General features: G+C 36.4%; 1 protein-coding gene across 1 annotated transcript in view; it reads right to left on the bottom strand.

Moving 5' to 3' along the window:
* Window positions 1–3,798, bottom strand: part of MALRD1 (MAM and LDL receptor class A domain containing 1) — a 211,258-nt gene extending 207,460 nt beyond the window's left edge. The window contains 3 exon segments of the mRNA XM_057384351.1: window positions 3,048–3,140; window positions 3,143–3,184; window positions 3,747–3,798. Of these exon segments, the coding sequence (XP_057240334.1) occupies window positions 3,048–3,140; window positions 3,143–3,184; window positions 3,747–3,798 (187 nt within the window).
* Window positions 3,799–12,670: the final 8,872 nt, after the last annotated feature.

The following is a 12,670-nucleotide window of genomic DNA, read 5'->3' as shown; positions in this document are numbered from 1 at the left end:
TCCCTTCTCCTTCCCAAACTCCAAACAATTCCAAGTAAACTGTTGTCTTCTGACATGAACATGCTAATAAAAGAAGGAAAATAAAGGAGGAAAAATCCAAATGGGACTCAAGGAATAAAAAATTCCTTAAAATAAAGATTAATACATTAACCAAATAYCAGAGGATAGATCAAAACGTCTGAATACTCAATTTATTAAACTCTCCACCCTGACCTCTCATTCTTGTGTGGACCCACAAAGCCTCTGATGAAACTCCAGCCGCCCAGCTCAGTGCTGGGGCCGTCTGAGCAATCCCCCACAGAGGAACATTTTGCATCCTTCTACCAGGGCATGGCCATGCTGCCMCAAGGTTTTAGACCTTTCCTGACTSCTCAGGCAGCACTTTCAGAGCCTGCCAGCTGCAAGGGTATTGTTCCTACCCACAACAGATGGCTTGATGCCTCCGCAGAGCCCTGTCCCTGACTCYAATCTGTTCCATTGGATTTTGGCTTCATGAAATTTTGAGATATTTTCTTTTAGTTCCCTAAAGATGTATGTGTCTAAGAGTCAAAAATTGATTTTTCACCTGCCACAGGTGAAAAATAAATTTTAAGCTCTACACAGATGGGCAGAAGTGGTAATTTTAAATAAATTCTTTGAAGAGTCATTTCACATTGGACTTCTGCATAGAGAATAGTTTTATCCAGCAAAATCAGCTTGTGGGGTAATTTGGATTTTTTTAAAAGTGGTTTTCACTAGTTTGTTCATTCCTTTTCCAGTGGAAAAAAAAGAGCCATGGAAGACAGACCTAAAGAAATGTTTTGGGTTCTAGCAAATGATCACATAAATCTTCAAAGGAGTAATATTTACTGAGGGATCTTTGCATTTCTGCTAATGTATGTGTTTCATCCTGATGGCAGGAATGCTCCCCTTTTGCACTCTGCTATAGAGCACTCTCTGCTCGAGTGTCACGAGAGAGAATAATTTCTGGATTTTAAGCAGCAAGCAAATAAAACTGATTAGAGTTTGTCGAGTCACCAGCAGTGGGAAAACTCAACGCACTGCCATGAGAAGATAAATATTTTCCAGAAAATTACAACGAGCATTTTAAAAGTACCATTTAGACATTCTCCAGGTAGAAAACCAAATTAACAGTCATTTGAATCTCCTTAGCCATTCAGTTCACAGGCCTGAATACACAGCCCCTCAGAAAGCTGAATAGCTGCAAGCATCCAAGCTTTCTGTTACCTGAATAAAATAGCTTAGGTTAACTTGACCACTGCACCATTCAGATCTGGCAGATACAAAAGTGACTGAGTGTCCAAAACACGGTAATGTGAACATGCAGGAACTGAACAGTTTGCTTTGTCTGTGACAAACACACCTGTTAATGATTCTCAATCTTTTGCTGGCTTTGGCTATCCTTATAAGTCAAATTTTCCTTGCCCACCGTTTTTTTTGCAAGATAGGTGTAACATTTTTTTAATGATTATAAGACTATCTTTCTGGCCTTTGCTGCATCCTGATGTTGTGTGTGCTACCAATCATGTATAAATCCTAGAAACTTAACAAGACTGTGGCCTGGCTAATCTATTTTGATTCTAGCTGAGAGTTTTCTATCTTTGTATTTCATGGTACTTTTGTGGATTTTTCTCAAATGTGTTTCTTGACAAGAATAGCTTTATTATCTTAAAGATAAACTGTTTCACAACTTACGTACTTGAAATAAAGCTTATGTTTMTGAAAAAGGTTTGGTAGCTGCTCACATTTTTGTGCCACCATCAGATTAAATCAACACTTATTTAAGAGCAACCTTATCATACTATTTCATAATAAGCACAGCAGGATGTGCTTCTGTGATACACATAAGCAAACCCTGAAGGTGCTAAATGTACATCACATGTTTAAAGTTTCCAAATTACAGAGCATCATGAGAATAATGCACTGTGAAATGAGAACTTGCAGCAAAACCTAGAGTGAGGCTTTTTGGTTGTTGCTTTTTTTCTGTGAAAAAAGAATTGAACATTGGGTTCCATTTTCATCTCCTGATTTCTAAGCAAATTTTCCAATCATTCACCTTGAAACCACYGATTTACCCTCATCATTATAGAGACTTTGACCTGTTTGGAAGGCTGTGCAATGTGTAGGAGATGCTACTTTAGAACAGGGCAGATTCCCACACTCCCAGATAATCCCAGTTTGGGAAYGAGGGGTGAAGCACCTGGGCTAATCTCAACTCTTGCATCCCACACAGGATTATGTTCTTGTTCACATTCCAACACTGTGTGTCTGCCTTCAGATGCCCGCAATGAGGGCTGCCAAAACACTGCTTGTGCCCAGGAGATGAGGGAGAGTGGGTGGAGATGCAGGGAAAGAGAATAACAGAAAATATGGAGAACTAACCAGTTACTGTTATATTACAGTATGTTCAACAGAAGAAAAAGCACRGTTCATTTGGTCATAGGACAAATATAAGGGATGTATTTTGTCTGGGGAGAGAGAAAAGGAATTATTTASTTGAGAGACAGTCTTTGAGGAAAAGTAGAATTGTAAGAAGATTTAGAAAGAAGCTGGCTCAAAAAAGACTAACAAAGTTTATCTTGTCTCCAGATACTAAATCCTCTTCTCTCAAAATATTTGGAGCAGTAATATTAGCCACAAATAATAGATACACATACTCCAGGTATTTACCTGCCCAAGAAAACATGAAAATATGTCTCAAAATTTCCARACTTTGCAATCATCAAGACTGAATTTATCACCTAATATCTCCAAAACATGTAAAGATCTCTCTGGTAGATAAACYCATCTTTTGAAACTGATTACTTGCTCCTCTATGATAACAAGAGCTGCTTACTGCAATACTGTCTTTACCCACCCCCTGCCTCTGGAATTCTGGGTTATTGTAACTGCAATCACCTAAAAACATAGACACAAGTGTTCAGAAAACATGTGAGAGAATATAATTGAACTCTCAAGAAATCAGCAAAATTTAAAAAATTAAATAGAAAACTACATAATTTGTAAGAGCCCATGGTTTCCTCAAAGAATATGAGGAGTCTTATCACTCTCATTCCCACTGTGGTCAGAGTAGGGTGGTCCCATGCCAGATTGACCATTTCTTCTTATCCAGCTGGGCTGTAAATTGAATTCAGCAAGAGTTTGCATAGATTGGTTTCAAAACCATACTTGTCCGTGGAGGGACCTGAATTGACAAAAATAAACAAAAAATTAACAGCTTAAAAACAGAAGTAAAAGGATATTTTTYCACCATCGCTGTTTAATTAACACAGAGAAACACTCTGAACAAGAAGTGAGAAATACCAGAATGTTTAAATCATGAACAAAGAGAAACAACACAATGGGAGACAAGTGAGAATGAACATTGGGAAAAAACCCAAAACAAACAAGCAAGTCATTCCTTCACCAAAGCAAATCAAAACTAGTCTGTTTATATTTTGCTACTATAATATATGCTCTTTTCATCACAAATACATGTGTAGTTACATTTTTGTAGGAAACTCTCCAAGTTAATATAGTTTATATCCAGAGACTGCTCTCAAAATACACTGTAGCTTGAAGGTGAAGAATTTGCCCAGAGTTCTTGCATAGAAAAACAAAGACTTAACACCAGGATGTAATCAGATGGCTTTTTTTTTTTTTTTTTTTTTTTTTTTTTTTTTTTTTTTTTTTTTTTTTTTTTTTTTATTCCACAGCATTCAAACAAGAGATTAAATGAACCCTGGCATAGTGTCCCCACTCCTTACCCTCTTTCTTATTTCTTCCAGTGCATGTAGCAATGTGGTGAGGAAGGACCATTTTTCCCCCTTCCAGATTCCCCTGTAAGGCAGCTATAGGTTTGAAAAGGGAGGCAGAAGATCTTCCTGGCACAGAACCCAGGCTGGTGTAAAAGTTCATTCAGGCAATTTAAGGAGGGTATGTGTCCAGACAGGTAATTGCTTYCTGGGATGGAGGGGCAGATGTTGGCTTCTGCACGGGTGCCAAACAGCACTTTATGCATCATATCCAAGCTGAATGAAAATCCCTGGATGTGCTTGACAGGCAGAACAGCCCCATTCCTTGAAGCATTTATTGTAGTGGTGAAAGGATTTGATTTTTAAAAATAGACTAAGCAAATGCAGCTGTGAAGAGTAAACATATTGCAGCTTCAGCCCAAGAAGAATGGCCAGCACGTGTTTCTGTCTCCAGACTTCATGTCCTGTGAGGAAACTTTCAGTTCTCTCACCGTTTGTCTTGCACAGCAGAGGAAGGTGGGTTAAGGCCCTTCCTTCTAAGCTGATTCTGGTCAGACACAAGAGCTACAATGCCTTCACCTCCCTCCCAAACTGGTGCTTGCTTCAAACCCCTTTTAATGCTTTTTTTTTGGTCCAGTCTGTGCTATCCTAGTTCACCAATCATTTTAAACCAAGTTGCAACTGTAGCATTTATAGTCACACTACAATGTTCAATTTCACGACTTTCATATTCATATCAGTTTACTGCAACAATTAATTACGAGGTGAGAGAGGGGAAAACAGAAATAATTCACACCAGCATTCCAGACTCAAGTTAATSTGCAGATTGGCTGAGTCGTCAACCAACATTTTATTGCTGCTTTTACTCCTTGGATCTTTAAGTGGCTGAAAAGCACGTCAGAGTTTCATCAAAAGCACAAACACTGCTGAAGCATATCTGCTTCACAMTGCATGAAATGCAACAAATCACATTCCATATTTCTTCCGGAAATTTCACATGCCTGAGAAAGCAGCTGCAAATCAATATGCATAAAATAGCAAGAATTGTACCCTTTTAAATTAAAATAAATAGTCATTMATCATTAATTTCCAAGGCAATATTCATTTTCACAGAAAATATAGCATGAAAGCAAACCAATGAAGGTTTGCTGAAAGGTAGATTTACAAAAGTAAAGTCACTGCTTAGAGAAGAAAAATTCAGACGGAAGAAATGTGTGGGATTTTTTAGATAATTTTTGCTGAATTTCGTGTGGAAAAAAAAATTAAAATGGCCTCTAACAAAAAATTCCAAGTTTCACAGACTACATTAAAAGTTCTATTTCAAGTGTGCATGTGTATAAAATCTCAGTTTGGGATACTTTGGGAGCAAAATATTTTTAATAGWATTTAGTTATCATCTATTTCCTGGCAAGTATTTTGCAATATGAATGGACAATAAAAACTTGAATTACAACTTTTATATATCTTCACTTCAGCAGCTTCCTTAAACCTGAGCAAAGCCCAGGGAAAAGAGCAGGAACCTGTCACCAACGTAAGTTCAAGAGCTGAAACCTAAGTGGAAAAATATTTTGCAATAATCCCAAATCACAAGAAARAGTGGCAGCAGGACAAACCTTGGATTTGACAGCCTGATCTGTGTGCTCCTGTCTGACAGCTGACTTATCTCCTGAAGTAATCCAGAGCATTACCCAAGCAGTCCCTGTCTCTCAAGGTCTAGTTTGACACCTCTGGCTCATTCTTGTAAAAAACAATATAATTTCATATTTAGGTCTTTTATAGAGCCCGTAGGCTCATTTTTCCATAGTGGTCTTTGGAGAAACCTTGAATTCTCTACTTTCTTTTAAGCATTTGTCTGTGGCTGCATATCCTCAACAAACAAGAGTAAAGAGTCTCAAAAAAAAAAAAAAAAACAAAAAAAAAAAAAAAAAGGAAGAATCAACCACTTGTTCCATATTCTGCTACCACAATAGAAAGCGCTGCCTGGAGGATGCCTTTTCCAGGGAAACCAGGACCAAGCACAATGAGGACTTCAAGGCTATGCAGTGGAGCTTAGCAGAAATACCTCTTGTGCAAGTGATAAAAATATATGCTAACCTGAGACATGCTAGACATATCAGGGTATTCAAAAGGCATCATTTGCAGCCATTGCAATTTAATACATTTGTGTCAAGTACAAGAAACTTGCAAAAATGAACTGATATTAAATAAAATCTTAACAACTATCTTATTTACAGAGAAATTAAAAAAAAATAACGTAGAGCTGGTTCTAGACCCCTGTTCAAATATGAGAATTTGTACATTAAATGTAAAAAAAAGTCAAGAAATTCAAAGTTGATTTTGCATCAGAGGGATTGCAAATCAGCACTTTGACTTCTGTCTGTTGTATGTTGGAGTCCTTTGTACGAGGATGTTTCAGTAATGCTTTTCACCATATTCCAAATTTCACCAAAATACACTGGTTCTGGCCACACTGAGACTGATGACTCAATGGTCTTCAAATGGAGGAGGGGGACTCAGRAGGGAGATCCAGACAATCAAAAAAAACAGCCTTGTGAGAGAATATTGAATAAATTTGTTTCATTCAGCCTAGCATCACATGAAATCAGGGAAATWGTTTTAATGAGGTGCCCTAAACACCTTAGATGCCCCAAACACGGGGGATAGTGAGATTGTAGGAAAATGAGAAGATGATTGCAAAATGTAAAGGACAATATTAGCCCAAGGAAAATGACAGTGAGAACTAAACAAAATGAGTCTCGCAATCACATAAGCATGGCACACCTTTAATACGAATAGCAGGATGAACAATTTCCCAAATGGCAGCTTGTAACAAGTGGCTGATGCCAGCAGGTCTGGAGATTTCATCACCTACAAATTTACGAAATCAAGACAGGAGAATGCAAGATAACTCTGATTTGCCTGTTATCCCTTCTGAGCAGAAAGAAGACAAGATACATCTCTGTAAMCAGAGCATGCTGATTGGGAAGCACAAGTGCCACAGTACCTGTAAAGAGAAGCAGGCAGCCTCTGCCTGGAAGGGAAGAAATCACTGCAGATCTGTATTTTTATAAAGTAGGAATGTCTTGTCARGGAACAAAGACAGCTCCTCCAACATCACCTGAAGGTGGGAAGTGCAAGGTCTGATGCAACTTCCTGCTATCTCCCACACCAGAGGCAGGCATATGTTCATTGGGACAAAGGTTCCCCTTCTGCCTAGAAAGCAATTTCCAGCTCATTTGGTTCAACTCCACCCTTTACATCATTATTTCTTGGACATCGTTTTTTCTGCTTTATTTTAATGCTTTGTCCTCAGGCCATAGAGCTGTTTGGAAAACTTCTGGATGAAGAGCAGAGCTCTAAATACATTAATTAAGACTTCATATATATATTCCTCAAGAATGCATATAATTAAATTGTTTCCTTTCATCAAACTATAGGCTTAAATGGGGTGTCCCTACGGCTTCCCTGCCAGTCTGTGTATTCCAGCTCCTGCCAGTGGTAAAATAGGGACCAAAAACCAAAAAAAAAAAAAAAAAAAAAAACCAACAGAAGACCCTATGTCTTACAGTTTCATGCTACTACATCTGTAAAAGCTTGAATATTTCTGCCATTCAGCTGCTTACAATTAATTTTCTCCTGCACATAATATTTCATCTTATTTCTTCCTTCCCACTATGCATTCTAAAACTCCCCCTCGCACTGATACACTTCACAATATCAGGATTTCCCTGTCTTTCATCTTTCTTTCATTTTATTAAAACTCCCACTGCATTGTTCCCAATTTTTGTACTGTTCTGTCTGTATTATAAATCTGTATACAAGTGTTCTGAGTCAAAGAGTAATTTTTACAGGAAATTTTTACCAGTATCCATTTCCAGTTTAATACGCTCTAAAACATTAATACCAAGCAAATTTGCATTGCCTAAACAAGTCAAAACTAAAATAAAATCTGTTATGAGTGGAAATAAATGAAAAATGCATCAAATATCCAGGAATACTTAGGGCGTAATCCAAGGATTTGTAGTGAATAAGGGAAGAAGTATTTCAGTGAAGTCTAATGGAAAGTGCAAAATCAAAGAAAATATTCTCTTTTTTTTGCAAGTGTTTGGCTATGTACATGTAGGGAGAGTTCCTGTGTGAGTGCAACAATTCAGCCCTCTTGTCAATTATAAGAATAAGAAAAACAAAGGTTTTTATATCTGTGAGAATCATATAAAAAGGAACAAGAAGATGACTCAGAAGCAAACGACTTTCAGAGAATGTCAAAAGGACAAATACTGCAAGTACAGAACTGCAAGCACCCTGAAAACCAAAAATTAGGCAGAGATGGAGAACAAAAAGTACAACTCACAAAAATGTGCAGGATGTAAAGAAAAGAAGAAGATGGGCACTTTACAAAGGGTATTTTTTTAAGTACTAGAGAAATATTGCAGAGAARAAGACYAAAAGGAAAGCAAGCAGARCCAGACACTATGTCTATTTTTAAAGTTACTTTAGCAAACATTCAATTTCTGAAAAGGAAAAAAAGTTAAATAAAAAACTGCTTGATTTACATCAAAGCTGGATTTTTCTGGCTTGCCCTAATTAATTTCATTTAAGGCAAGAAAAAACACATTTCATGCAAATGAAAAAGATTGCCCACTCAGCCTTCAACTTTAGTAAATCTGTTGAAAAAGTTGCAGAAATTTAATTTAGAAGTTTTAAAGTGTATGTCTTAGAAAGAAGTCCAAACAGGCTGTGGAACAGGAACAGGAAAAAATTGCTTTTTAAAGTCAATTTTTCATGTGGACAGCAAGTTATTTGCTTAAGCAGAAAATGGATTGCAGTTAGCAATTCTCTATTAGATTTTTGTAGAACCTGTTATTATCAGCAAGGAAAGAACTACAAAAAACAAGAAACAGAGGAAAGAACTAGAAAACTGGGATATTTGCTTCACCAGTTTATGCAAATTTTGCTGCAAATACCAACTTTCTTTCAGGGAAAAGTGGAAGCAACCATTTCAGAATAATCAAAATTTCATTAAGTTTAATANAGAGCCGTTTGGAAAACTTCTGGATGAAGAACAGAGCTCTAAATAAATTAATTAAGACTTCATATATATATTCCTCAAGAATGCATATAATTAAATTGTTTCCTTTCATTAAACTATAAGCTTAAATTAAAAAAAAACAAAAAAACAAACCAACAGAAGGCCCTATGTCTTACAGTTTCATGCTACTACATCTGTAAAAGCTTGAATATTTCTGCCATTCAGCTGCTTACAATTAATTTTCTCCTGCACATAATATTTCATCTTATTTCTTCCTTCCCACTATGYATTCTAAAACTCCCCCTCGCACTGATACACTTCACAATATCAGGATTTCCCTGTCTTTCATCTTTCTTTCATTTTATTAAAACTCCCACTGCATTGTTCCCAATTTTTGTACTGTTCTGTCTGTATTATAAATCTGTATACAAGTGTTCTGAGTCAAAGAGTAATTTTTACAGGAAATTTTTACCAGTATCCATTTCCAGTTTAATACGCTCTAAAACATTAATACCAAGCAAATTTGCATTGCCTAAACAAGTCAAAACTAAAATAAAATCTGTTATGAGTGGAAATAAATGAAAAATGCATCAAATATCCAGGAATACTTAGGGCGTAATCCAAGGATTTGTAGTGAATAAGGGAAGAAGTATTTCAGTGAAGTCTAATGGAAAGTGCAAAATCAAAGAAAATATTCTCTTTTTTTTGCAAGTGTTTGGCTATGTACATGTAGGGAGAGTTCCTGTGTGAGTGCAACAATTCAGCCCTCTTGTCAATTATAAGAATAAGAAAAACAAAGGTTTTTATATCTGTGAGAATCATATAAAAAGGAACAAGAAGATGACTCAGAAGCAAACGACTTTCAGAGAATGTCAAAAGGACAAATACTGCAAGTACAGAACTGCAAGCACCCTGAAAACCAAAAATTAGGCAGAGATGGAGAACAAAAAGTACAACTCACAAAAATGTGCAGGATGTAAAGAAAAGAAGAAGATGGGCACTTTACAAAGGGTATTTTTTTAAGTACTAGAGAAATATTGCAGAGAARAAGACYAAAAGGAAAGCAAGCAGARCCAGACACTATGTCTATTTTTAAAGTTACTTTAGCAAACATTCAATTTCTGAAAAGGAAAAAAAGTTAAATAAAAAACTGCTTGATTTACATCAAAGCTGGATTTTTCTGGCTTGCCCTAATTAATTTCATTTAAGGCAAGAAAAAACACATTTCATGCAAATGAAAAAGATTGCCCACTCAGCCTTCAACTTTAGTAAATCTGTTGAAAAAGTTGCAGAAATTTAATTTAGAAGTTTTAAAGTGTATGTCTTAGAAAGAAGTCCAAACAGGCTGTGGAACAGGAACAGGAAAAAATTGCTTTTTAAAGTCAATTTTTCATGTGGACAGCAAGTTATTTGCTTAAGCAGAAAATGGATTGCAGTTAGCAATTCTCTATTAGATTTTTGTAGAACCTGTTATTATCAGCAAGGAAAGAACTACAAAAAACAAGAAACAGAGGAAAGAACTAGAAAACTGGGATATTTGCTTCACCAGTTTATGCAAATTTTGCTGCAAATACCAACTTTCTTTCAGGGAAAAGTGGAAGCAACCATTTCAGAATAATCAAAATTTCATTAAGTTTAATACAACCTTTTAATGGCAACCTTAGAACGTTTTTTTTTAATGTGATGAGACTGGGAACAATATCATGTCAATGTGTAAATCTTTAACATGTATTTCCTTTTCTCTTAATATAGATTTTTAGCAAACACCATTAATTGTAACACAATCCTCCAAAATCTTTTATGCAAGAACAATTTTAGCCAACTGTTAAAAAAAAAAAACAACAAAACTTAACTTTTTAAATAATTCCCAAGTATCCAGGCAAGACTACATTTTAAGAGTCCTTACCCAAAAATATGCTATTCATATTATCATATGACCAATCTAATTTTAAACTGTCAAACTGTCATTGAAAGACTTCTGTACAGTAGCAGAAAGTCAAACAATCACAGTTACCCCRAASTGATCCATTTTCTATGAGAATTGACAGAATTCTTTACTTTGATGTGAAAGACAATAATTGCACAGCATCTGCTTCCAGTTAAGGGGCACTAATTCAATAGTTATCTTGAAAGAGGACTAAGATATAATAATATATTTGATTTTAAAGGATTCTGGGTAAGCATTCTTACCACTCAGCCCCATTTGCAAAAAGAAATTAGTAAAATCAATTGAAAGTTAAAAACAAATTTAATTGTTTGTTTTTAACTTTCAATAAACGAACAATTGATCCGTGTACAGCATGAGCACCACAGTTACAACTAGTAAAGGARAGAAGTCCATAATATTAGGAAAAAATGTGATGGACGAGATATAATCCTAGATCATTACAGACTGAAAAAAGATTACACTTTGGGAAASAATCTGGTAACATATTTTCCATCTCTGTAACAGCAGACCATATAAAATTCAAGAGGAGATCACAGGTGCTGATAGAGAAAATATTTAGTGGGAGATATAAAAATCCCTGTGTATACCACGTGCTACAAATTGTCTCTGCACTTAGGGTTTGGAGAAAAAAATTACTTCAATTCTGAACTGTCAAWAACTCAGTACAGCTGCTCTTCTTTCTCTAAACTGCAAAGTAAGAAGGGAGAAAAAATTAATAAAGTGCTTCTAATCTATAAAGCAATGTCCTATTAGAAGGCAAAATCATTAATTGACATAAACTCTGATCAGGCAGGAGCATTTCTGCTTCCTGCCTACAATGTGCTTCTTCAGACAAAAAAGAATGGAATAGAGATTTTCTCAGCATTAACTTTGCAGACCAAAATGTTCCGACGGGTTTCAGTACATGATGCTCCCACACCCTCTTTCTTCTATCACATCATTCTACCAAACATTTTGCTTCTGTTCTCTCCTATAAGCAGCTCCCTGCAACTAATTTATCAAGCAGGAGAGTCTCACAGGAGAGTGAAACCCATGAGGAAGAGGACCTGAAGCATTATGTGATGTGAACTATTGCATTGCAGGACTAAACACATTTAACAAGGTGTTTAACTCAAACCAAGTCCAGACTGGTCTCATGGCAGAAACCCCATCAGTGGCCAAGGAGTATTAGGTGTGCTCCCAAAATTTATCCTCTGCTCCAGTGTCCTGCAAGAGTATCCATCTCACACTTGCTGTGGTTGCTCTGCTCCAGGTCACACACAGGGTGCAGGGATTGCTGGAACACATTTTCCAATAATGCAGCTCTCACTGGAAACAAGATGTTAACATGCTAAACACACTTAGCAATTCTTGGAACAAGAGCTACCTTCCCTTCATCCTTATGGAACACTACTAGATCTAGCTTTCTCTCAAAGTTTGGAGAAAAAATACACTATAAAAATTAAAGCTGGACCAAATTAAGCAGTTCTGCTATCCATCTCAACTCATCATCCTAACCTTGGTTTCCAAACACTGGGACAGCAAACGAAAGCTTTACAGGCAGCAAAAGCAAACACCTGGCAAACCACCCAGAAAGCATTATCCCTGGATTCATCTCCCATAGCTGGAGCTAAACCACAGCCCAGGTTTGTGGGTCCAGCAATTTTCATCTTTAGTCCTGAAACACATCCACATGCCTAGGAGCTGAAAATTAGGCTGTTAAGATCTAGAGGGAGCCTCAACAAAGTGTATACCTTAGTAATCAGGCTGAAAATTAAAAAAAAAAAAAAAAAAAAATCTTATCAACCAAGTTTTCCCGTATTTCTGATTTTATGCTTGGGACATGTCTGGCGTGACACTGCTCCTGAACATTTCTGAGCAGTCATGCTCGCTCTATGTACTTCTAGAAATTATTCCTGGAAAAGAGACAGGAGGAATGTTATTACAAAACTTTCTTGGTCAAAACTCCCCTTTATCTCA

The sequence above is a fragment of the Malurus melanocephalus genome, unplaced genomic scaffold, assembly GCF_030028575.1.
Source record: "Malurus melanocephalus ecotype Western Australia unplaced genomic scaffold, MMel_1.1 scaffold_14, whole genome shotgun sequence".
Classification (NCBI taxonomy): Eukaryota; Metazoa; Chordata; class Aves; order Passeriformes; family Maluridae; genus Malurus; species Malurus melanocephalus.
The sequence above is the reverse complement of the archived record's forward strand: the minus strand, read 5'-3'. Positions and strand labels throughout refer to the sequence as shown.